General features: G+C 42.0%; 1 protein-coding gene and 1 long non-coding RNA gene across 2 annotated transcripts in view; one reads left to right on the top strand and one right to left on the bottom strand.

The window, feature by feature from the left end:
• Positions 1-79: 79 nt before the first annotated feature.
• LOC129046406 (uncharacterized) lies at positions 80-9,938 on the bottom strand. Its single transcript, XR_008507596.2, has 4 exons — positions 9,802-9,938; positions 7,894-7,987; positions 1,454-1,611; positions 80-883 (listed from the first exon to the last, which is right to left on the bottom strand). It is a non-coding gene; the product is annotated as an uncharacterized LOC129046406 (long non-coding RNA).
• Positions 9,939-10,130: 192 nt separating this feature from the next.
• Positions 10,131-26,862, top strand: part of RCAN3 (RCAN family member 3) — a 31,360-nt gene continuing 14,628 nt past the window's right edge. Inside the window, exons 1-2 of the mRNA XM_054513066.2 lie at positions 10,131-10,387; positions 18,175-18,426. Coding sequence (XP_054369041.1) covers positions 18,232-18,426 — 195 coding nt within the window. The 5' untranslated portion in view covers positions 10,131-10,387; positions 18,175-18,231. The remainder of the gene's footprint in view (positions 10,388-18,174; positions 18,427-26,862) is intronic.

Raw genomic sequence — 26,862 nt, 5'->3', positions numbered from 1 at the left:
GCAGGGAGCCCAACTAGGGGCTCGATCCCAGGATCCTGGGATCATGACCTGAGCCGAAGGCAGACGCTTAACTGACTGAGCCACCCTAGCGCCCCAGCAATTCTTTATATTAAATTCTTTTTGTTCAAATCACTGTTGTGATTTCTGTTCCCTGATCAAACCTTGACTGATAGTCAAGAAAAATTAAAATAATTCGAATCCCTGGTTCGTTTATGCAGCTGCCCATTTTTAATGTTCCATTTTTTTCTTTCCTCCATGTGCACCCCAGCCATACTTCTTTCCTAATTATGGTCATCTAGCTCTTAGTCTCCACAACCCATCTGCAGCTCAAATTAATCAGGAAATATCTCCACTTAGCAAATTCAAGGGTCGAAACATTTAAAGGGCGGCTCCTTCCAGTGTGGCATGGCACAGTGGTTCTTGAGCTGATCTGCAGTTAATTCAGCAGCCGCTGGGTCCATAGGCGGTTGGAGCTGAGTCTTTGTCATTCAGAGCAACACAGCAAGAGCAAATCTTAATGCAGCATCCAGGCTTCAGAACACACTGAAAGACTTGTTCCCATATCCAGTCCTCAAAATTATTCACATGGTTTTTTTTTAAACGACACATTTCTCTTCATAAAAAATGTAATAGTTATCGATTGTCTCCATTTCTATTAAGATTTGATCGTTTCCCAGGAGCTTTCAATAAACCGTTCGTTTGAGCCTCCAAACCATTTTAAGAGGGAGGTACACTGTTACTTCTATGTAGCTGAAGAGGAAAGCATGTGAGATTTGCTTGAGGTTCAACAACTAGTCAGGAGCACAAGCCGATGTGACTGCAGTTGTCCAGAGACTTTTCAATAAAATGCCTGCAGTCCTGAGAATGGCACTCTTGGATCCTGCTGCAGTTTGAGGGGTGTGGGAAGGGGGAGACAGGAAGGAGGCAGTATAAATTGGTAAAACTTTTCTGAAAAGTATTTGAAAATATCCATACCCTGACATTCCCTTCCAGATAATAAAACTACAATGATCAAAACAGTTTCTATTAATAGCTGAATCCATGAAACAGAAGAAATAACCAGAAATATATATGTACTGTGTTTTTATATATACTAAATTGTATATATACAAGCAGTGGATTAAATGGATTCTTTAATCATTAACGTTGGAATCATTGAAAAAAGAATTTAAGGGGCGGCTGGCTGGTTCAGTAGGTAGAGCATGTGACCCTTGATCTCGGGGTTGTGAGTTCAAGCCCCATGTTGGGTGTAGAGATTACTTAAAGATTAAAAAGAATCTATTAAAAAAAGAATTTAAGTTAGAGTCTTACCTCATATTTTTATACATTTCACTTGAACTAAAATGGTAAATATAAAAAATAGAAATCATCCCCAAAAATGAAGGTCACTATTAGTTAGATATCAGTAAGAGGGAAAGCAAGGAAAGAAATTGTGAGGGTAAAAGATAGATACATTTGGGGCACCTGGGTGGCTCCGTCGGTTAAGTGTCTGCCTTCAGCTCAGGTCATGATCCCGGGGTCCTGGGATCGAGCCCCACATCAGGCTCCCTGCTCAGCATGGAGTGTGCTTCTTCCTCTCCCTCTGCTGCTCCCCCTGCTTGTGTTCTCTCTCTGTCAAATAAATAAGTAAAAATTTTTAAAAAAAGATAGATACATTTGGGCGCCTGGGTGGCTCAGTTGGTTAAGCGACTGCCTTCGGCTCAGGTCATGACCCCGGAGTCCCGGGATCGAGTCCCGCATCGGGCTCCCTGCTCGGCAGGGAGTCTGCTTCTCCCTCTGACCCTCCCCCCTCTCATGCTCTCTGTCTCTCGTTCTCTCTGTCTCAAATAAATAAATAAAATCTTAAAAAAAAAAAAAAGTTAAAAAATTAAAAAAAAAGATACATACATTTACCTTCAAACAAAAATTTTAAAATGTCTGTATATCGAGAGGAAGAAGAAGGAGGAGGAGAAGAAGGAGAAGGAGAGGAGAAGAAAGAAAAAATTCAAAAGGCAAAACACAAACTAAGAAAAATGCCAACAGGGGCACCCGGGTGGCACAGGTGGTTAAGCATCCGACTTTTGGTTTCTGCTCAGGTCATGATCTCAGGGTCGTCAGATCGAGTCCTGCGTCAGGCTCTGGGATCAGCTCAGAGTCTGCTTGAGACTCTCCTTCTCCCCCTCCTCCCGACCTCTCTCTCTCTCTCAAATAAATAAATCTTAAAAAAAAAAAAAAGGAAAATGTCAACAAGTATGATCATCACAGGGTTACTATCTTCAGTACATAAGATGTTCTTACAATCGATCATACAATGTTGAAAGCTCGTAATTACACATGAAAAAACGTTCATCCTCTCCAGGAATCAAGATGTTGTGGGGTTGTTTCTGTTGACCAAATAGGAAAGGCCTTTAAAAGTAAATACAAAACCTAATATTATTAAGGATGTGGTAAAATGTACAGTGAGGATGTATGAGTATATGATTTGTACAACTTTCTGAAATGCATTTTGTCAATTTCCAAGAAGAGTTTTACAAATGTTCTTTGTAAAGAACATTCCACTATATTTTGCTACCTGCTTTTTTTCACTGCTATATTCCCAGTGCCCTGAACAGTGCCTAGTAACCTCTTCTGGGAATCTATGCTAAGGAAATCATCATAAATGTAACAATATATTTATATATATTTGTTGGAGGCACCTGGGTGGCTCAGTTGGTCCAGCGGCTGACTCTTGATTTCAGCTCAGGTCATGATCTCAGGGTCCTGGGATCAAGCTCCCCATCAGCCTCTGTGCTCAGAAGGAAGTCTGCTTATGATTCTCTCTCTCCCTCTGCCTGCCCCCCCCCCAACACATAAGCACACACTCATGCTCTCCATCTCTCAAATAAATAAATAAATCGTTTTTAAAAAGGTACTTGTTGTTGGGTGCCTGGGTGGCCCAGATGGTTAAGCGTCTGCCTTCGGCTCAGGTCATGATCCCAGGGTCCTGGGATCAAGTCCCGCATCAGGCTCCCTGCTCCTTGGGAGCCTGCTTCTCCCTCTGCCTCTCTCTCTCTGTCTCTCATGAATAAATAAATAAAATCTTTAAAAAAAAAAAAAAGGTACTTGTTAATTATAGAAGAGAAAATTCTAAAGAAATCTTGATTCCAACAATGAACGATTAGATGAATAATGGAATACACACAATGCAATATCATGTAGCCATCAACAAAACATACTTCAAAATAGTATTTTAAAACACAAAGGAACACTTGCAATATAATGTGAAGTAAAATAAATGGGAGATCCAAATTGAATGATTCCAATTATATACCTAATCTTACTAAAAAGATTGGAAGGAGGGGGCACCTGGGTGGCTCAGTTGGTTAAGCGATTGCCTTCGGCTCAGGTCATGATCCTGGAGTCCCGGAATCGGGTCTGCATCGGGCTCCCTGCTCAGTGGGGAGTCTGCTTCTCCCTCTGACCTTCCCCCCTCTCATGTGCTCTCTTTCTCTCTCATTCTCACTCTCTCAAATAAATAAATAAATAAAATCTTTAAAAAAAAAGATTGGAAGGAAATATACCAAAATACTGAATAGTGGCTATCACTAGACCATGAGGTTGTAAGCGATTTCTTATTTATCCTTTGTTTTCAAATTATCTATACAGGGCAGGACTAATTTTATGATGGGAAAACTAAAAATATAAAAAATCTACATGAAGCATCTCCCAACCAATGTTGAATGTGGTGCTGGTAAGAAGGTCCACTCCTCCAGTGAGCTATTGGATCATGTTGCAACTCTCCTGTTGGGGGCATGACTGATTTTCCAGGAGTGGGAGACAAATGAGGATGTTTGAGGGAAGCAGGTTAATTTAAGGCTCTTCAGTAAAAGGTACCATCTGTGAGACAAATCCCATAGGAGATCTAGAGTGTGAGGCAGATTAGGAATTTAAGTATCTAGTAAGCCCAGATGCACATTAATGAGCCTGAGAGGTGGGAGGGAGAGGAGAGAGAGAGACCAAATGAATTGGCAGGGGGGCTTCTATCTTCAGTCCTCTTCCTTTCTCTCTACATGTTCTCTCACAATCATTAGCACTCTGTTTCCTCCCTCCCTCCCTTCCTCTCTTCCACATTTATTGAGCACTTACTATGTATCAGAAACCAGAAATTGTTATAGGAGCTAAGGATATATCAGTGAACAGACTAGACGGTGGGATGACTTACAGGGTCTATCAGTGGGGATTAGGTTTAGCTGCAATAGTAAAGTAAAGTAAAGGCAGTCTAGATATAGGCAACCCGGGGCTGGCATGGCAGCTCTAGTATCACAAGGGATTCAGGCTCCTTATCTTTTTGATCCACCATCCCAGCATTCGATCTTCAGGGTTACCTCCTGATCCAAAATGGCTGCTGGGGCTCCAGCCATCACATTCACATCGCAGGCTAGAAGAAAGAGAAATGGTAGAAGGGCAAAAGGGTACCTCTTCCCAGCTAATTCAGCTTCTTTTTGCTCATATCTCTTTGGGCAAAATTAAGTCATACATGCCTGCAAGGGAGGCAAAATATTGCTGCCTTGAATAAAATTTACTTATAAACTGATTATAAACCAATAGTGTGTACTGAGCATCGGTAATGTGTCTGGCACTTTATAAAACAACCCTGCAGGTTGTAGATACCAAAGCAGGTAGCATCGATGCCATTTGACACACGAGAAAAGTAAGGTTCAGTAGGTTTAATGAGCTTGCTCAGAGGTCACACAACTAGTTAATGGTGGAGCTGACCCCCTAAATCCCAGGCTCTTTCCACTATATTTTGCTACCTTCCCATCAGCATAAAAAAGGTAGAAGAAATTTCCTCAGGCTTGTCATTGTCCATATTTAAAGACAGGCCACTTTTTTCTATTTAAAATTTATTGAGGGACGCCTGGGTGGCTCAATCAGTTAAGCATCTGCCCTTGGCTCAGGTCATGATCCCAGAATCCTGGGATCGTGTCCTGCATCGGGCTCCTTGCTAAGTGGGGAACCTGCTTCTCCCTCTGCCTGATGCTCCCCCTGCTTGTTCTCTCTCTCTCAAAAATAAATAAAATCTTAAAAAAAAATGCATTGGTGCCATGCAGCCAATGAAAAGAGTTGGGGTAGATCTGTATAAAAGCAGGGCCTTGGTCTGTTCTGTTAACTGCTATATTCCCAGTGCCCCGAACAGTGCCTGGCAAATAGCAGATATCCAATAAATACGTGTTGAATGTATAATGTGGAAAGAAATTTCCCATAAGCCCCAAATGTGCTCTCATGCCTTTTCTACTTAATCCCACCCCTCAGAAGTAGTCACTATTCTGATTGTATCACCAGAGATGAGTTTTGCCTTCTCTTGAACTTCATATGAATGGAATCACATCCACAACTCTTTGGTGTCTGGTTTCTTTTGCTCAATAATTTTTTTTGAGATGTATTCATGTTGCTATGTGTATCAGTAGTTCATTTCTTTTTATGACTGTACTATTTCATTGTTTGAATATACCATAGTTTCTCCATTCTTCTTTTTTTTTGTTTTAAGCTTTTATTTATTTATTTGACAGAGAGAGATAGCGAGAGAGGGAACACAAGCAGGAGGAGTGGGAGAGGGAGAAGCAGGCTTCCCGCCGAGCAGGGAGCCCGACGTGGGGCTCGATCCCAGGACCCTGAGATCATGACCTGAGCCGAAGGCAGACGCTTAACGACTGAGCCACCCAGGCGCCCCATCTCCATTCTTCTTTTGACAGATATTTGGAATATTTCCAGTTTGAGGATATTATGAATAAAGATATTAAGAGCAGTGTGTGTGTATATCTATGCTTACATTTCTCTTGAGTGTATAACTAGGAGTAGAATTTCTGGGTCATAGGATAGGTGTACATTTAGATTGATAAACTGGCAAACAATTTCCAAAAATGGTTGTATCCTATTTTCCACCAGCAATGCATAAGTGTGAGAAAGAGATCTTTGACTACTTCTATTACTTCCATAATGACTTCTTAAAGTATTGACTTTTAAATCTAATCAAACAAGAATCACAAAATCTGAAAAGAAATCGCCTATCTGGAAATTCTCCTGAAAGGCAGGCGTTGAGCTGCTGAGGATCCATAGCATCATCTGACAGGTTCTATTTGCATTTTCCAGGACAGCAAAATGCTTATCAACCTTGGCACAGCTTTCAATGAATTGAGCCACAAGGAGTCATTTCCTCTTTCATTTTTTCTCTGCCTACAACTCAGACCTCAGGAGAAGAAGGGAGTGTTAGAAATGTGAAACTGTGTAAAGCTCATTCATAAGAAGCACTTATTGGTTTGGTGTGCCCAGCACCTTGCTGGACACAAAATGGGAAAGAGGAAAGATGTGGATGATTCCATTCTTGTTCTCGAGTTGCTCACAACCTAGCTGATGGATACGACGTGGCAACCCTCTGCCTACCACGTAAAGACCTGACGCTGTTCTGGATTCTGTCCTTTGCTCTTTCTGTGCTCTACTCCACTTGCTCTTCTCATCTCATCTGAGCCCATGATTTCAACTACCCATCACACCTCCCTCCCAAATCACCATGCCCAGTGGGACCTCACCATGGGCTCCAGACCTATGTCTTCCAACTGCTTCCATCCTCAACTCCTCTCGAATGCTCATACTTACATATGATTCATCAGCAAATTTTGTTAACTTTGCCTTTAGAATACAGTCGGCAGGGGGGTGCCTGGGTGGCTCAGTCGGTTAAACGTCTGCCTTCAGCTCAGGTCATGATCCCAGGGTCCGGGGATCGAGCCTCACATCGGGCTCCCTGCTCACTGGGGAGTCTGCTTCTCCCTCTCCCTCTGCCCCTCCCCCCCATCTGTGTGCTCGCTCTCTCTCTCTCTTAAATAAATAAATAAAATCTTTAAAAAAAATAAGAATACAGTCAGGATCATACTATTTTTCACCACATGCTTCCCTGTGACCCTGGTTGAAGGCACTATCATCCCTGGTCTGCATTCCTGCCATAGCTCTACCAAACCAGTAAGGCCCTCTTATTGCCAGTACCTACTCTGTATTCGTTTCCCTTCCTTTTGGTAGTAGACACTTGAATTACCTTTGGTGAATGTAACCATCAGGGTTCCAGGAAAAGATTAATCAGAGGCGCATTTGGTAAAAGTTAGTCACAAGTGTGTGGCCAGGGCTGAGGGAAACAAGAAGGGATGGAAGAGGTATGGTACCCTGCAGCTGCCAGTGGAGGGGAGCCATGACCACCTCTAGGCTAAGAGAAGAAAGACCTTAACAAAACTAGAGGAGAGATCTGTAGGACACTTGACAGAAGCCTCAGTAGATGTATGCAGCCAACCTGCAGGAACCTGAGAGGGAAGGGGCCTGTAGAGTAAAACCCTCATTTCATCTTCCTCCACCCGCTCTGATCTCCTAACATCTTCTATTGGAAAAATTCAACTGGAAGCCAGAGGAGACTGGACCCGCTGAAGCCATCTACGCAGGTCGGCCTCCTGAGATACCAATCAGGAAGGAAAAGGGCAGAGAGTGCATCACCTAAAGGGACCAACAGAAAATACCCTCACACAGGAAGCCACCTCTCCTCAGTTCTCAGCCTGTGAGATTTGAGAGCTTGAGAGCGGCCGACCTCACTGCATCGCAGCTCCAGAGGTGAGAGCATGCGCCCCCAGGCCTGGACAGTCAGAATATCCCAGGCCCCTTCTCAAGAGGGTGGTTTATTGATGCATAAGTAACCCAAATCCGAACAACAAGAGGCAGTGCCAGGACTTTTGTTGACAGCCACGAGGAAAATAAACTCTCTTTCTGTTGGTAAGGACGTGATGTGAAGTTGTAAGCAGCCATTCTGCCATCTCATGGAGAAAGGCAGCCTGAGAGTGAAAAATCAACACAAAGGAAAACAGTCAGGAAGTGGTGAATAAAGACTGAATCTGGGAGTACCTGGTGGGCTCAGTCGGTGGAGCAGGCGACTCTTGATCTTGGGGTTGTGAGTTTGAGCCTCATGTTGGATGTAGAGATGACTTAAAAATAAAATCTAAAAAAAAAAAAACAAAAAAAACTAAGTTCTGATGTCATAGTTTTAAGCCCCCAGATCCAGTCTGCCTGGAACCCATACCTTTTCTGTTACGTGAAGCAATGAATTCCATTTGCTGCTTAGCCCAGCTGGGTTTACTACATGCAAAAAAAAAAAAACCCTCTTGAATAATACTTAATACCGATCCCCAAAGACCAACACAAAGGTATACTTGTATGTCTCTAAATATGCTGTTGTTACTATGAAGTGCCCTTGCCCATATTCTCCACCTAGAAAAATCCTACTCAAATACTGTCTTATCTGCATGTCTTTCCCTCCATTTTCCCAGTAGAATTGCTCACTTCTTCCTCTGTTTTGTCAGCACTTTGTAAATGCTCTATTAGTGCATGTATAAAACTGTCTCACAGTTACTTGTTTGCTCATCTGTCTCCTCTATCTGTGAGCTCCTGATAGGGTAGATCTGTGTGGACATTACCCTGAACAGCCCAGGGCCCAGCCTAATACCTCAAGGAGAACTCTGGGTTAAACAAGGCAACACGGTCTTTTTACATAAGGGCCTCTCAGAACCATTTCTGTGTTGACAAGCATCATGGATCCTCAAGCAGTGGTACAGAATGCAGCAGTTCCCAGACTCATTTGACCTAACAACTCAATTTTTTGCCCAAGTTGCTGGGTTAGAGTCACCTAGAGAAGAAAAAATTCTTGCAGTTCTTCGGGTGTCTTTGATGAAAAAAGTGGCTCTCAATAAATATTTGTGAAATGGATGAAAAGGAAGATCTTGGTTAGGTCAAGGTCCCGAGCAGGGGCAGCAGGGTTGGAAGCAGCAGAAACAACAGAAGCAATGAGCAGTAAGCAGGAAGGGTGATCTCTCTGATGGCAGAGGGTCAGTCGTTAGGGTGATTGGGACCATAATCCAACCCCGTCTCCTTAGTGTAAATCTAACAGCCATTAGATGTATTCCAGACACTTTAATCCTTCTTCCCACCCCATGCCCAGGGTGCTGAGTGCCTGACAACACTGCCTCCTGGATTTTGACCTTCAATTTGCTTTACCTTGCCTCTGAGGGGGCTAGGGGTGGGTCATCAGAACTGATTTTCTTCCAATTGCACCCTTAAGACAAATTCCTTTCCTGTTTTCTGCCTCTGTTTCCCTCTCCGTGAGCTAAGGGAAGAGACAAGGCTCACTTCCAAGCTTGGCTCAGTTGCCTTGTAAAAAGAAAAAAGAACAAGAAAATATAATAATAGCCAAAGAGCCCCAGGCCTACCATTTTAACTTTGGACAACTCACTGACTAGCTTAGGTGCTTGCTCTGTTTGTAAAATGAACATAATTATGTCCCCTTGTCTCCCGGGGCTTCTGAGAGCAGCAAACAAGAGTGTGCGTGAGAAGTACTTTGTAAATGTAAAGCACTAAAAATGTAAATATTATTAACATCGTACATAACGTTAATATGTACGGGGGAGGAAGAAGAGGGAGGGGAAAGAGGCGGGGGGGGGAGAGTTGGGGGGGAGAGTAGTGGGGGAGGGGGAGGAGGCTGCGGCAGCGGCGGCGGAATCCCACCGCGGTGAGGAGACCAGGCTGCGGAGCTGCACACGCGGTCTGCCGACAGCTCAGCCACCTGCTAGCCGCTGCTCTCCTCGGGCAATTCAGCACGTCCATAAAAGCTGGCTAATAATATCCGGTTCGCCGGTCACCGTGAGGTTAAACGGGGTAAAGCTCGCCAAGCCCGCGGCGCACTGTACATAGTAACTGGCGCTCAGTTAATGTCCCTAATACTCCCACTAACTACTCTTGTGGCCGACACATGGAGCTAACCTGAGGAGATAAACTATTTGTGGCCACGGTGGGAGACGAGAAGGGCGCCAAAGGTCCTGTCGTCGGGGACCTAAAGCCCCACTCCAGCGCAGCAGCCCCAGCGCCCCACGGCCCGGGAACCAGCAAACCCAGCGGTGCCCGCCAAGTGCGCGCGCGCGGCCGGCTCCGCCCCGCCCCCAAGGACGCGCGCGAAGGGCGGGGCCGCTTCCTGCTGGCGTCCGGGCACGGCGCGGCCCCGCCGGCCGCCGACCTCGGGCGCCTGCGCCGCGCGCGCTCCGCCGAGGGAGGGGGAGGGGGAGGGGGCGGGGCGGGGACGCGCGCGCCCGCACGACGCCGGCAGCCCGGCTGGGCCCTGACGCCGCTCCCGCCCACGGCGAGGCTGCGGCTCCGGCGAGCGTCGAGGGCGTGGCGGCGAGGCTGCGGGCGGCCCGAGCCGCGCGAACTGTGCCTCGGTCGTCGCCAGCCGCCCGCCGCGTCTCCCCGGGCCCCGCTCCTCGCGGCGCCCCGGCTCCCGCGTAGCCCGTCGGGGCGCCCCGGCCTCGCCCCTGCCCGCCTTCCCTCCTTCCTGCAGCGGCCAAGCCCGCAGGTGAGTCCCCTTCGCAGCGTGGGGCGGGCGCGCGGCTTCTCCCAGCCGGGTCTGCAAGCAGCACTGGGGAGCGTGGGGGGCGCGGGGTGCGGAAAGTTAAAAAGATAGAAACGGAGCGCAGACACCCGAGAGAGGTGGGCGTTCCAGTGCCCGAGACCCTAGAGATGCTGCGCGTCCAGGGTCCTCTCCCTCGCGCGCCCTGCGTCTTCTCCGGCAGCTCTGGGGTGGTGCCTTGGAGAACAAAACCAAGAAAATTGTTCCCTCCTGTCCACCACCAGTTGTCTCGCAACAGTTTGACTCTTGGAATAGCTGACGGGCCCAGCTTTACTGAAGGCAGGAAAGGTGCAGTCGGGAAAACAGGGACGGCCAGGAGTTCGAAGCCCCTCTCCACCCCCTTGCCCCTTGATAATGCACGATTAGCCATCGCTTTACTTAACTCGCTAACTTCGTGCAACTTGTCTGTCTGCTTCCACCTGCTGTCTGGACCGGTAGAGTGATAGTGGTCTGTTTTCAGATTGCTTCACTCCAGCTTCGGTGCAAAATCTGATCATCGCCCTCAGGGATTAGGAGTCTAGTGTCGGGAGCAGGTCAGACCCGTTTCAGTGACAAACCAGGATTCGTTAAAGTGTTGTTTCAGTGTAGTGCTCAAAGCCAGAAATATTCTCTCCCTTGTACTGAAAATTACCTAGCACACCACGTTTATTTGCACTTTTCATAGAATTCTCTGCATTTCATGGAAGTCTCTGATGTACTATTTGGTGAGAGAAGCAACTGACGTATTTTGTAGCTATTGCTGCATAGGATTCAAAATAATTTAAGACTATTTCATTAGCTCTGGCTGAGTTTCTTTAATTATAAAAAATACAACATTGAGACTCAGGGTATAGATTTTTGTGCCTCACACCAATTTGTACTTTTTGACAGGGACTTTTTGTTGGTATTGAGGAATTTTTGATGGAGGAAGAAAGGCTTGAGGACTGTGCCCCTTCTTCAGTCATACCGTCAGCTTTACATTTAACTGCCACGGCAAACCTTTTCTTTCCTGGCGTGGGAAGAGATTTCATTGCTATTAGGGAAAACAGGATTTTTTCCCCATTATTTAAGTGTAACATTTGTAAAGCTTTTAAACATGTGGGATGTCAGGGGTTACAAATGAAAACACATTTTGTATGGTGCCAGAGGATTTGTTGGTTGAAAAGACTTAAGCAAAACATCATGATAAATAGTGTGATTTGGAAATCCATTAGGCTGAAGCCTGTGAAATAAGGGAAGCTCCAAAGTTCCAATACCATTTGTTATTTAGACCCCCCAAAAATCCCCAGAAGGTGGGGGTCAGACAGTGGATCTCCACTCTCCCTCTAGAATGTAGAGGTTCTAGTGAGGGAAAATGCATTACGTACAGCAGAACGAATAGCATCAGTCTTTTATATCTCTACCTTAATAGGTCTTTAAAACCTGTTATTTTCATATGTTCCCACAGTTGATTTTTTTTGTTGTTGTTGTTTGTTTCTGTTCTCTCTCTCACACTAAGAAATACCACTATTCCTGGTGGAGCACTGAAGCTCAATAATTATAATAGGACCAATTCTAAATTATCTGTGAAAAGAGGCCATAGGTCACTGAAACATAAAAAATACAAAAATCTAATTTTCACCTACTTTAGTTTTGCATCAAAAAAAAAATTTTTTTTTGGCCACAACTACTAAAAAGCAGTAAAAGTCTACCTATAAGTAGTAAATAAGGAGGGGATAGAAGTTGGAGACTTACATGATAGCCATTCAGGGCCCCCATATTGACAATTCTGAGGGTTTCTTTGAAAAAAGAAATTTAGTCTAAATTCTAATTTAGAAGGTTTTAAAAGGAATTTAGTAGTTCAACAACATCTGTGAGTATTGTCCTTATTTTATATATGAGAGAACAAATAAAAAGCCAAATGACTTACTGCAAGGTTATTCAGCAGGGCATATGTAGAGCTGGAAAGGGGGCACCTGTTTGTTTCCAGTATTGTTCAGTAGCATTTTGAATACATCAAAAAATAATAAAGTGCATCTAGCTCAGGCATTTTAAAAGTTCACCAAGTTGAGAAGCATACTATTTTGAAAAATTATTTAAAAAAAAAAATCCTGGAGGAGGAGGAATTTACCTTTTCTTGATCAAAACTTAAAATGCAAAGATCAAATGCACATGCCTTACATTTTGCCTTGATGGATTACTTTTGTCACAATGCTCGTAGTAGAGCGGATGGTCATGCTACTTGGAGTTTTCCACTCATTTGATATTTCCATGAAGAAACAATTTGCCAGAAGCTGGCCACAGCTACATTTGCCCTGAGATGACGCTAAACCCCGATTAGCACAGACCTTTGCTTACAAAAGCTGGAGGATATTGGTTCAGCCCTTTCTGTTAAACCAGTCAGGATTTCCCTGGGTTAGTAAACTTCAGGACAGCTTGGTCTTGTAATAGTTGGAGTGGAACAGAGTTAGCAACAACTTCAGAACCAACAGTATAGAAACAGTGTACTTTTGCAACTTTTTTCTTTGTCTTAATAAAACCAAGCTACTTGTTAAATACCAGCAGAGTCACTTTATAAAATGATTTCTATACAGATGTGCTAAGATTGTCGTTTCCACTGGTTGATTTTGATCATCTCTCTCTTTCTGTTCAAATCTAACTGCATTTATGATGTCAGAAAATTATGAACTGGTTGATGATGTTGACTTAAGCTATATCCAAAAAAATGTCCTGGCTTGCGTTCAGCAAGAGAACCGTCATCTGAAAGATAATATCTCTAATATTGTGTGCACTGAATTACAACATAAAATTCCGTGAAGCCAATAAAAAAGGAACTGTGGCCTTTTTTTTTTTTTCCAGCTAGCTGTCTGTTTTTAAATCTTTAAATGTGTTCTTCCTGGAGGCAAATTACTACTGCCAGTGATTGCTCTGAGCTGGTTTCATTGTCCCATCTGCCACTGAACAGTTTTCATGAAATGATATAAAGCATTCATTTTATTTCTTGTAGCCTTTTTTTTGCTTGGAATTAGATAATATGGTTATGTATTTTTTTCATTTTATTTTAATATCTGTTCCACTGATGGTTCTGATATTATTGGCATCCTTTCAACCCAGCAATGCCTTGATGTAGATTGTGCATATGTAAAAATAATTGTTGAGGACTAACTATATGCAAAGCATTGTTCTGAGCACTTTGCGTTTAATCTTTCTGGCATCCTTATTGGTTAAGGGTTATTATTTTATAATTCTATTTTAGAGTTGAGGAAATGGGAAGGGAAGCAAAATAATTTGCCTAATATAGAGTACTGGGGGAGCTTAAATCTAGAGTTTAAATCTAGAAAATTGATTGTGGAGCCTGAATCTTCCTGAGATATACTTAAAGACTGTTCAGACTTGTTTGCGGTTACTGTGATATTTCATCAATCCATCCTTTTATTTTTTTAATTATTACTATTACTATTTTTTTTTTTTAGAGAGGGAGGGGCAAAGAGAGGGAGAGAGAATCTTAAGCAGTCTCCACACCTAACACAGAGCTGATGCAGGGCTCGATCTCATGACCCTGAGATCATGCCCCCAGCTGAATCTAGAGTCAGGTGCTTAACCAACTGAGCCACCCAGACACCCCAAAATCCAATCTTTTAAAGTGTATCAAATATACAATAATGTGTATGTGAAGAAAATGTAGCAATACTATAAAGATTATTGAACTATCTTGGGACAAAAGGCACATTATTTAACAATAATCTAAAAAATTTGAAGAGAAAATAACCATAAGGACATTATTGGGATAACTGACAAAATTTGAATATAGATGCTGATTTAGGTAACAGTATTATATCAGTGTTAAATCTCCTGGTTTTGATCATTGTACTGTGGATTGTGTAAGAAAATGATCTTGTTCTCACACAGTGAAATACTTGGGAGTAAAGACAACACAGTTGTCTTACTCTCAGTGGTTCAGGGGGAAAAGTATATGTTTAGAAATAGAATGATTTGGGGGCACCTGGGTGGCTCAGTTGTTGGGCTACTGCCTTCGGCTCAGGTCATGGTCCCAAGGTCCTGGGATTGAGCCCCGCATCAGGCTCCCTGCTCGGCGGGAAGCCTGCTTCTCCCTCTCCCACTCCCCTTGCTCGTGTTCCCTTTCTCGCTGTGTCTCTCTCTGTCAAATAAATAAATAAAATCTTTAAAAAAAAAAAAAAATAGAATTATTTTAAAAATGGGCAAAAATGTAATTAATTGGTAACTCTGGGTAAAGAGTATACAGGAATTCCTTGTACTATTCTTACTTTTCTGTTTGAAATTTTGTCAAAAGAAAGTCACCCCAAAGTGAAGGTAGAAAACAGGAAATGAAGGTATAACATTCTAAGAATCTTTTTTTTTTAAGTCAAGTGAGGGATTGTTTCCTATGCTCTGATTTTTTTTTTTTTTTCCTTTTTAGGGGTTGGAGGAAGGATCTTGAAAGAACAAATCTTATCAAAAATAGCTTGATTTTCTCATATTTCCAAATCTACCCTTTCAGAACTCCCCAACTTTCCAGCCTCCAAAATACCAGGCACAGTATTTTCCTCACCTCTTTAATGGATTGGGAGTGGGGCGAGATTAAAAACATTAGTGCCTCTAAGAGATAAGATATAAAGACAGTCTACTTTTAGTGATATTGAAAGTTAAATTGGGTTGGTTGTATCATTTCCCTGCCTAAAAGCCATCATCGGCATGCTGACATTGACTGGTTTTTATATCAGGACTCCGTAACTGTACTTTCAGGGAGCTTGGCCCATGCCACTCTTTCTAACTTTGTCTCATGCCACTCCACCAAATACAGTACCCTCTGGCCACACTGATCCGTCCTGCCTTTGTCTATGAACTCTTGGCTTTGCCTGGAATGCACCCCATCGTTTTTCTCCTGAAATTCTGTCCATCTTTTTTTTTTTTTTTAAAGATTTTATTTATTTATTTGAGAGCGAGAATGAGAGAGAGAGAGAGAGAGAGCATGAGAGGGGGAGGGTCAGAGGGAGAAGCAGACTCCCCGCCGAGCAGGGAGCCCGATGCGGGACTCGATCCAGGGACTCCAGGATCATGACCTGAGCCGAAGGCAGTCGCTTAACCAACTGAGCCACCCAGGCGCCCCGAAATTCTGTTCATCTTAAGTCTCTCCATAACATCCATGGGGAAACTGTCTCTAATCTCACGCAAAATTAAATTTTCCTTTGTCTGCATATCAGTGGGGTAAACAGTGCTATCTGCTTTCATTCAGCAGTTCTTATTAATTTAGCATATACTGTGAGCCAGAAACTGTGCCAGGGCCTGGGGATTCAAAGGCACTCCTGGTCTGGTAGCTTGGAGTGCTTCGTAAACAGTCATGGATAAGTATATAACAGAGAAATGAACAAAGTGCTCTGAGAGCTACGAACTCTTAAGTGACAACTTAGTCTTGAAGAAAAGATTACAGTGAAAACCCCAGTGAGATACCATCCCCACTCCCCCCAGGCCCCTTTCCCGATTGGAGACTTCCAGCACAATAATCTAATTAGTAGCATAAAGTTTAAAATAACGATAGTACCTGTGGGCTACCCAGGTAGATATGTGTAATAGCTAAAAATACAAGTCTGGAAGTCAGGAGAGAGAGGTTGAGTCTGGGTATATGAATCCTACAGATCAGTGATTTTTCAGTCTGTGGAGGCAGGAAGGAGCTAGAGGCAGATCAGAATTTCTTGGGCTCATGTACTTTTTCCAAGCTCTCCCCTCCCCTTCATTGCCCAAAATTCTGCTCTTGCTCTGGTGACATCCTTCCCGGCTTACAATTCATTGCCGAAAGTGAGAGGCAGTATGGTGTGTGTGAAGCATAGGGTAAGCGGGAAACACAGCGGAGAAGCCCTGGTGGTTAAGTGGTTAAATGCTCGAGTGTGGGTGAAATCGCCCAAGAAGAATAAGATGAGGAGGAAGGAAGGGGATGAAACCTCAGAGAGAGGAAGTTGTAGAGGGTGGGTGGAGAAGGAGACAGGTGGCGAGGAGGGAGAGCAGGAAGGACGGAGACCCGAAGGCAGAGGTTGCAGGCTGAATGATGGGTGGGTGGCAGTGCCTGGTGCTGCAGACGCAGGCCTCTGAGGCCAGTTTCAGCCCAACGGCAGTGGCAGAAGCCCAGTGGCACTGAATTTTCCAGTGACTGCAGTTGAGGAACAGAACACAGCAGAACAGGTTACTTTTTCCAGGGAATTGGTAGGAAAGGTGAAGAAGAGGCAGGCGGAGAGGTAGATGGAGGGGAAGGTATAATCCACAAGGAAAGGTGTTCTTTTTTTTTCTAGATTGAGTGGGTGGGGGTGGGAATCTTGAAGAGGTGTGGTTACCGAGGAAAAGGAACAGAAGGAGAAGGAGAAATTGAAAGTATAGGAGCTAGTTCATGGAATGAGATCCTTTAGGAGTGGTTAGCATTGTGGAGGAGAAGAAATTCTGCTTTGGTGGTAGCTCCTTGAGGTTAAGAACTATTTCTTACTCCTCTAATATCCCTAATAATACCTGGCATGCAGTGGGCATTCAGAAAACGTTTATTAAAATGAGTAAGGATTTTACTTTTGGGGATTAGTCTTTCCTGATGGGTGTAGTTGAATAATGAAAAGGAAAAAAAAAAACCTCTGCTGTTTTTAGCCTATCATTAACATCTGTTATGTACACTGTATGAGCCATATATTTACAGCATTGTGTTCTTTGAAATAACATGGAAAAATCACAAATGAAGTAGTATAGCTAGTAATAATCACGATCACTTGATTTTTCTGTGCCTGATTCGTATTTCTTAAATTCCATTTCAGCATCTTGAAAGGTGTTATGCTCAAGGCATTGTGCTTAGAGTTCATCAGAGGAGACAGACATGCACATAAAGTCCATATAAGACAGACTGTGTTCCGTTATTTAACAGAGGGACACTATTGGCTCCATGCCTTGATTAATTTTTAAACGCTCAGAAAAAGGACATCTCTTTGATTGTTGTCTGTGTCAGATTTTGACTTTAAAAAAATCTTTTTTGTTTAATTTATTTATTCGGGGTGGGGGGAGGGGAGAGGAAGAGAGAGAATCTTAAGCAGGCTCCACACCCAGCACAGAGCCTGACACGGGGTTCGATCTCACCACCCTGAGATCCTGACCTGAGCTGAAACCAAGAGTCAGACCCTTAACCGGCTGAACCACCCAGGTGCCCTAAATATTTCTAATATTAACAAAGACCCACTTTATATAGAACTTCTGGTTCTGTGGAACTTAATTCTTTGGGAGTATATTCAAAAAGAACAGATTGGTTAAGAAAGGTGAAGCCGTGTCATTGCAGACAGATTTCACGGTGCAGATGGTGCATGGATTGTGTGGGTTTTAAAACGCTGCCAGTTTCCGTGTTGTAGACCGAAAACTGAAAACAAATATGTGAAGGCAGTTCTGGTTCACATTTGCTTTCCTACTGCTTGTAAACTAGCGTACAGATTCATGCTAGCTCATTTTGTATTGCCCCCCTTTTTTTTCTCAATTTCCCTAGAAAACTTTTTGCCTTTTTTTGTCATACATCATTGCCAGTGAAATATATTACATAAAATATGCTAAGCAAATCAAATTAGAATATATAGATGTTATTTATGAGGACTGTAATGAATTGATTTAAACTCTGGTTAATCTTTCCTGAATAAAATTGCTTCCGTTGATGAACTGCTGTCTTGAGAATTGACTGAAACAGTATTTGGCCTTCAAAGTCTTATCTTTATGCTGTTTTCTTTCTTTCTTTTTTTTAACACCAGATGCCTGGTAGACACCTTAGGACTTTAAAAACAGAAAAGACCTGCTTCTAGGGGATAATGCTGAGGGACACTATGAAATCTTGGAACGATAGCCAGTCAGATCTCTGTAGCAGTGACCAAGAGGAGGAAGAAGAGATGGTTTTTGGTGAAAATGAAGATGATTTGGAAGAGATGATGGATTTCAGCGATCTGCCTACCTCACTTTTTGCTTGCAGTGTCCATGAAGCTGTGTTCGAGGTGCAAGAGCAGAAGGTAGGCTCATACCCTGCCTTCCCCTGCATTTGGTATTGGGTTCAATGTTTGTGGCTACGGGGAAACAGTGGATTGCTGCTGCCCATTTGCAGAGTTCGTTCCTGGCCCATGACAAGTACAAAAAGCGCGCATCAAGCTTTAAACATTGCTGCAGCATTTTAATTGTATTTTATGAGAGTACTGGTCTGCAACACATAGGAGGTATTTCAAAACCAGTCCTTTCCCACAAATATTTTGAGAAGCACCAGTTTATAGTGAACTCTGGACCGGGTCTTGTGAAGTCCTGATTCATTCATTCATTCAGGTCTTATTAAGTCCTGATTTATTCGATCATTCATTCATTCATTCATTCATTTTTGGAGCCTGTGATGAAGGAAAAGCTAGTGATTTTTATCCTGGCTTCCTATTACTTGGAAGTAAATTCACGCAAGCCAGAAGTATTTTAAGCTTTTTTCTGAGTCTAATGACATAATTAGGACTATTTATCAATTCACTGTAACAGAATTGTTAACATTTCTTGTATTACTTTCTACAGTTTGGGGGAAAATGATTGAGTTTATTTTTTAAAGTCTGCTCTCCTTTAGTTCATTCATTATTTACCTGGAAAGAGAGGTTTTGTGTGTGGCTTTTTTTTTCCCCCCCATCATGACCTCACAAAAGCCTATAGGTCTTAGTCGTACCAAAGTAAAATATTCTTGTCATTGGTAGAAATTTTGCATGTGCAGAGACTTTTTCTCAACATACCAAACCTAATTTTCTGTCTGTGCACCCAAAGTGTTTTCCTTCCAGTGGCTTTCTTGGGGAAAACTTGATGTGGTTTGACTCACTACATACTGAGTGCCTCGAGTGGGTAAGGCACTGTGTCACTTGCTTACAGGGATAGAGTAGGAATGAAACAGCTTCTGCCTCAGGCCATTTACAGTCCTGCCGTGGAGATGATAAGTAATTCGGAATAAGATGGAATACTAGGGCCTTTAGCGGCACTTGAAAGTACACTGAGGTATCCGAGGACAGGAGGACAGCCAGCTGGAGTGAAAGCTCTTACAGGGAGACGGCATTGGAGAAGAACGGTGAGCCGGGTAGGAGGTTAGCAGGGAATGGAAGGGGACTTCTGGCCAGAGGGAACAGAACGAGCCAACGAGCTGACTCCCGAGAGTGTGGTCACTTCAGGGAGGAGCTCTTGTGGCTGGTGCACAGGTGAGGCGGAGCCAAAATGAAGTTAAATCCAGCTGGAAAGGTGAGCATGGGGCATCCTGCGAAGCTTAAGGAGCTGCCCTTCTTCGGGAAATAGTCTTCTGAGCAAAGGGGTGCCGATCAGAAGTACGTATTAGGAAGGTCCGCGGACAACATGTGAAGAGCAGAGCGAGGGGGAGAGATGACCGCCGCCAGTTCTGTACCTTTCAGGTTTGTTTTCATTGGCAAGTGTTGTTTTCTTTCTCGAGGTCAGCCATGATGCCAACCTTTTGAAATCGTCCTTCCTAGTTTTCTCAAAATTTTTAAGAGCTCTACATTTTCGTATAATAATTACATTAACCTTGCTGTTTATTTGTGATCCATGAAAAACCACACGTACTACTAATTTATCTTAAAATTTTATTCCTAAGGATTCTTTCTCAAAAAACCTCAGTGGTATCTGTTACAACTTCTTTTTTCTTTTTTTTTAAGTGTAGCCTAGGAAGTTTTCTTTAACTTGCCAAAGTGGTGCGTTCTCGGTTTTCATTTTAAAAACCATTTGGGATTATATCTAACCTAAATTAAATTGGAAATCATATCAGCAGAAATTCCACTGGCAGTTCCGTCGGTGGACTTCATGTTATACATAATTCTTAGTCGTGGTAAATTTTATATAAAAGCCTTAATGGTAATATCTGAAACTGCAGAATATTTATTTTATAACTGGAAGTTTGTACCTTTTGGCCACCTTCACGCATTTTGCCACCCCATTCCCCCTGCCTCTGGCAACCACCAATCTGTTCTCTGTATCTATGAGTTCATTTTGTTTGTTTTGTTTTTTAAATCCCCCATCGAAAGGAGATCATATGGTAATTGCCTTTTTCTGTCCGACTTATTTCACTTAACATAATGCCCTCAAGGTCCATCCATGTTGTCCTAAATGGCAAGATTTGATTTTTTTTAAGACAGTGGAATAACAGTCCATTGTGTGTGCATGTTGTGTATGTATGTATGTATATACATGCACACATGCAACACACACTACATTTTCTTTATCCGCTCATCCATTGATGGACACTTAGGCTGTTTCCCTGTCTTTGCTATCGTAAGTAATGCTGCAGTAAACATGGGGGTGCAGGTATCTTTTCAAGTCAGTGTTTTTGTTTTCTTGGGATAAATACCCAGAAGTGGAATTGCTGGATCATATGGTAGTTCTGTTTTTAATTTTTTGAGGAGCCTTCATACCACTTTGCACTGTGACTACACCAATTTACATTCCCACCAATAGTGCACAAGGGTTCCCTTTTCTCTACATCCTCGCCTACGCTTATCCCCTCTTTTTGACAGTAGCCCCTCTAATAGGTGTGAGGGTGATACCTTATTGTGGTTTTATCTGCATTTCCCTGATGATTAATGATGTTGAGCATCTTTTGGTCTGCCTGTTGGCCACTTGTATGTCTTCTTTGGAAAAATGTCTATTCAGGGGGTGCCTGGGTGGCTTAGCCGGTTAAGCATCTGCCTTCGGCTCAGGTCATGATCCCAGGGTCCTGGGATCCAGTCCTGTGTCAGGCTCCCTGCTCCATGGAGACCCTGCTTCTCCCTCTCCCTCCGCCTGCCGCTCTGCCTATCTGTACTCTCTCTCTGTGTCAAATAAATAAAATCTTCAAAAAAAAAAAGAAAAAGAAAATGTCTATTCAGATCTCCTGCCCATTTTTCAAATCAGATTGTGTGGGTTTTTTCTATTTAGTTTATGAGTTCTTTATATATTTTGGATATTAGCTCCTTACCAGAAGTATGACTTGCAACTACTTTCTCCTATTCAGTAGGTTGCCTTTTTGTTTTGTTGGTTTCCTCTGCTGTGCAGAAGTGTTTTAGTTTGATGTAGTCACGCTTATTTTTGCTTTTGTTCTTTTTGGTTTTGGTGTCAGATTAAAAAAATCATTGCCAAGACCTGTGACAAAGAGCTTATCACGTATTTTTTCTTCTAGGATTTTTTATAGTTTCAGGTCTTACATCAAGTCTTTAATCCATTTTGAGTGAGTTTTTGTGTATGGTGTAAGATAATGGATGAGTTTCATTCTTTGTGTGTAGCTGTCCAGTTTTCCCAGCACCATTTATTTTGAAGAGACTGTCCTTTTCCCATTGTATACTCTTGGCTCCTTTGTTGGAAATTAATTGACCATGTATGTGTGGGTTTAATCCACGCTCTCTATTCTGTCTCATTGATCTGTGTGTCTGATTTTATGCCAGTACCATAGTGTTTTAATTATTGTAGCTTTGTAATATGGTTTAAAATCAGGGAGTGTGATCTTCCAGATTTGTTCTTTCTCAAGATGGCTCTGGCCATTCAGGGATTTTTATAGTTCTGTACCAATTTTAGGATTCTTTGTTCTATTTCTTTGAAAAATGCCATTGGAATTTTAATAGCAATTACATTGAATTTATAGATTGCTTTGGGTAGTATGGACATTTTAACAATAATGATTCTTCCAGTCCATGAGCATGAATATCTTTCCATTTATTTATAAATTCTTCAATTTCTTTCGTTTGTGTCTTGTAGTTTTCAATATACAAATCTTTTACCTGTTTGGTTAAATTTATTCCTACATATTTTATGCTTTTTGATGCAAATGTAAATGGGATTGTTTTCTTAATTTCCGTTTCTGGCAGTTTGTTATAAATACAAGAAATACAACAGGTTTTTGTGTATTGATTTTGTATCCTGCAACTTTACTGAATTTATTAGTTGTTCTCTTTTTTTTTTTTTTAATTAGTTTTAGCAGGATTTTTTGGAAGTCTTTAGGGTTTTCTATGACATGTATATCATGTCATCTGCAAATAGTGACAGTTTTACTTCTTTTCCAATTTGGATGTCTTTTATTTCTTTTTCTAGGCTAATTGCTCTGGCTAGGACTTCCAATACTATGTTGAATAAAAGTAGTGAGTGTGGTCATTTTTGTCTTGTTCCTGATCTTAGAGGAAAGGCTTTCACCTTTTCATCATTGAGTGTGATGTTAGCTGTGGGCTTGTGGTATATCCTTTATTATGTTAAGATACATTCCCTTAATACAGAGCTACAGTAACCAAAACATTGTGGTACTTATATGTCAATTATATTTCAATATAAATTTTTAAAAACCATGTGGTTCTTGGGGCGCCTGGGTGGCTCAGTCGTTAAGCGTCTGCCTTCGGCTCAGATCATAATCCCAGGGTCCTGGGATCAAGCCCCGCATCGGGCTCCCTGCTCCACAGAAAGCCTGCTTCTCTCTCTCCCACTCCCCCTGCTTGTGTTCCCTCTCTCGCTGTCTCTCTCTGTCAAATAAATAAATAAAATCTTTAAAAACAAACAAACAAAACCATGTGGTTCTGGCATAAAGACAAATATATTGACCAGTGCGATAGAATGTAGAACCCAGGATGAACCCCGGCCCATATGGTCAAATGATTTTCAACAAGGGTGCCAAAACAATTCAGTGCGGAAAGGACAGTCTTTTCAACAAAAGGTGCTGGTAAAACTTGATATCCAGAAGCAAAAGAGTGAAGTTGGACCCTTATCTTACACCTTATAAGAAAACAGAGGGAAAGCTTCTTGACATCGGATTTGGCAGTAAGTTCTTGGATGTGACACCCAAAGCACAGGCAACAAAAGAAAAAATAAGTTGGATTTTATCAGAATTTAAAATGTATACATCAGAGGACACCATCAATGAAAGGGCAACCTACAGAACGGCAGGAAATATTTTCAAGTCATATTATCTGGTAAAGGATTAATATCCAAAATCTATAAAGAAATCCAGAACTCCACAACAAAAACCAAACAACGCAGTTGAAAAATGGGCAAAAGACTTGAATAGGCATCTCCCCAAAGATATACAAATAGCCAGTAAGCACATGAAAAGATGTTCACCATCACTAATTATTAGGGCAATTCAAATCATAATCACAATGAGATGCCACCTCACACCCATTAAGATGGCTACTATCATAAAAACAGAGAGTGTTGACAAGGATGTGGAGAAATTGAAAACCTTTGTGCATTGTTGGTGAGAATGTTAAATGGTACAGCTGCTGTGGAAAACAGTGTAGCAGTTCCTCAAAAAATTAAGCATGGAATTAGCATACGATCCAGCAATCTGTTTTTGGAGATAAACACAAAGAACTGAAAGCAGGGACTCGAGCAGGTATTTGTGCACCAGTGTTCACAGCGGCATCCTTCACGACAGCCAAAAGGCAGAAATAACCCAAAGGTCCATCGATGCATAAATGAATAAATAAAATGTGGTATATACATACAATGGAATATTATACACCCTTAAAAGTGAATGAAATTCTGATACATGCTATAATATGCATGACCCTTGAAAGACATACTAAGTGAAACAAGAGACACAAGAGGACAAATATTGTATGATTCCACTTGTATGAGAGAGGGCAGTCTGGCTCGTAGAGACAGAAAGTAAAATGGTGGTTGCCAGGACCAGAGGGAATGGGGGATGGGGAGTTATAGTTTAGTGGGTCCATAGGTTCACTTTGGGATGATGACAAAGTTCTGAAGATGGATAGTGGTGTTTCACAACAGTGTGAATATACTTAATGCCACTGAATTGTACACTTAAAAACGGTTAAAATGGCAAATTCTGTGTTTTGTATATTTTACCGTAATAAAAATATGTAAAAAGAAAAGTAAAAAAAATTTTTTTTCTTGAGTTTAACATTCTTTTAATACGCTTTTACATATACATACGTATATTATGTGCATATACACACACACGTGTGTGATCTGTATGTATTGGACACCTCTCTTGCCCCACTTCACATCCTCTTGGCCCACCTTTTCACTCCAGCTGTTGCTAGAGCAGCCCCCTGTGTGCAGGTGGAACCTCGCAACCTCTGCCACACCATGGATAGCATTTCGTCCCAGCGTTTCTCTGCTGCTTGCGTGAAGTGCCTCAGCCATCCCAGTGCCTGTGCAGAAAGGGAAATGGGAGGGAGTTCGCATCCCACAGGGCAACCCTTGGCCACTGGGGGACTAAAGCTCGTGAATGAACCCCCCTTCTTCTGCCACGGAAGCCAGCTCTGAGGGTCTTCTCACCGCCTTCTCGGGGCTCCCGGCCAGATCACACCCTGGCTGGCCACTGAGGTGACCGGCTCAATAACAGAACCTGGACAGGAGGAGGACTGGCTTTCCGTCCTTTCCTGTTTCACGGTTTCCACTCTGTCCCATGCAGTCACTTCCCCAAACAAGCTCCCTGTGTGCGACCTTGCCTTGGCCTCCGCTCACCCAAGGCGTCCAGGTGAGACACAGGTGAATGACTTCCAAGTTTGGTTATTTCTCTTGTGTGAAGGCACCATCCCAAGCTCTTAAACAAAGGGCAATTTTTAGGTCACTTGAAAGGGATAAAGACTAACATGAAGAAAACCCATGTACCCATCCAATTTAGCTAATAAAATTGTACTAATATAAATGAACCCCTTATGTCTCCTCCCACAGATAACCATTATCCTGAACTCAGTGCTTATGATTTCCCATGCAATTTCAACTTTTTTATTAAGTCTAACCATATGAAATTGCTGTATTTATAGGTCAGATGGTCAAATATTGGTATTTCTTCTGGTTCAACTTAACTGTGTATGTATATATATATATACTATGGCTGACCCTTGAACAATGCTGGGGTTAAGAGCACTGACCATCCATGGAGTTGAAAACTTTGGATTCCCCCCAAATTTAATGACCAATAGCCTGCTGTTGACCAGAAGCCTTCTCAATAACATAAATAGTCGTTATTTATACTTTTTATACTATTTATACTCTGTATGTTATATGTATTATATACTGTATTCTTACAATAAAGTAAGCTAGAAAAAATGTTATTAAAATCACAAGAAAGATAAAATACATGTACAGGACTATACTGCGTAAAAAAAATCCATGTATAAGTGGACCCACACTTCAAACCCATGTTCAAGGGTCAACTGTATTTTTAAAATCTTCTATTTGCAATTGATATGATTGTCCATTTGGAAAGGAATTGACATAGAAACTGTCAGAACTAATAACTGAGTTCAGAAAGATTGTAGGATATGGGGTCAATATACAAAATCAACTGTACTGTCTATATGCTAGCAGTAAACATCTGGAAACTGAAATTTAAAAAACATTACCATTTATAGCAGCACCATGAAATCAATTGAAGTATAAATCTAAGAAAATATGTGCAGGATCTGTATGCTAAAAACTCTAAAACTCTGGTGAAATACGTCATTTTACATTATTTTAAATTTTATATAAATGGCATATAGTATGAATTCTTTTTTTCCCCTCAACATTTTATCTGTAAGGTTAATCCATGTTGAAATACGTATTGTTTCGCTTGCTGTCTAATGTCCCATTCTATAAATTCACCCCTTCTTATGGGGGTAATTTGTTTACCCCTTCTTATGTTGGACATTTAGGTTATATTTGATAGGTTGCTGTTGCAACAGTGATGTTAAATGTTCTGTATATGTCCTATACATGTGGGGGTGCAAGGGGGTTCCTCAGGGTATATAACTAGGACTAATATTGCTGGCTCGTAAGGTTGCATTTCTTCAATCCTAGCAAATACTGTCCAATGGTCTCTAAAGTTGCTGCACCTCTTTGCATTCCTGCCAGCCATGTAAGACTTCCTATTGCACCACAGCATCACTGATACATTCTTTTTTTTTTTTTTTTCCGCTAAGTCAAAGGCGCACTTTTTTTTTATTATGTTAATCACCATACATTACATCATTAGTTTCTATTTTCAGAATTTAAGATTTTTGCCAGTCTGGTCATTCACATTTCTACTACTTTTTAGTGAATTTCTGGATAAACTATAAACAGATGCTTCTCAAACTCACTGCTTAGTGGAGGACCAGGTTTTTCCTTCAAACTATCACAGACCGATTAATGTCACAGCAATGTAAACTTGCCAAAATGTTTCTAGACACTTCTTCTCAACTTCTCTAGTGAGCCTTATCGTGGACTGGTAGCAAAGTTCATGGACTCGCGCTGGGTCCTCAGACCACACACGACAGTATATTATAACACTTAGGGACTTTCAAATATCTCAGGAGCTTTTGAAATGTTGCTATCTCCACTTACCTTCAGTTATATTTCTGGTTTCCATTGTGAATACATTATCTCAAAACCTAGAGTTAAAAAGGACTTTGAATCATTTCATTAGGTAATCTAGGCATCCTGATTATCGGCAATATTCAGATATCACCGAATTACAAGGA

This window comes from Mirounga angustirostris, unplaced genomic scaffold (assembly GCF_029215605.1).
Source record: "Mirounga angustirostris isolate CCGP_5_RB_7025 unplaced genomic scaffold, mMirAng1.0.hap1 SCAF_4, whole genome shotgun sequence".
Lineage (NCBI taxonomy): Eukaryota > Metazoa > Chordata > Mammalia > Carnivora > Phocidae > Mirounga > Mirounga angustirostris.
This window is presented reverse-complemented; position numbering and strand designations above follow the sequence as displayed.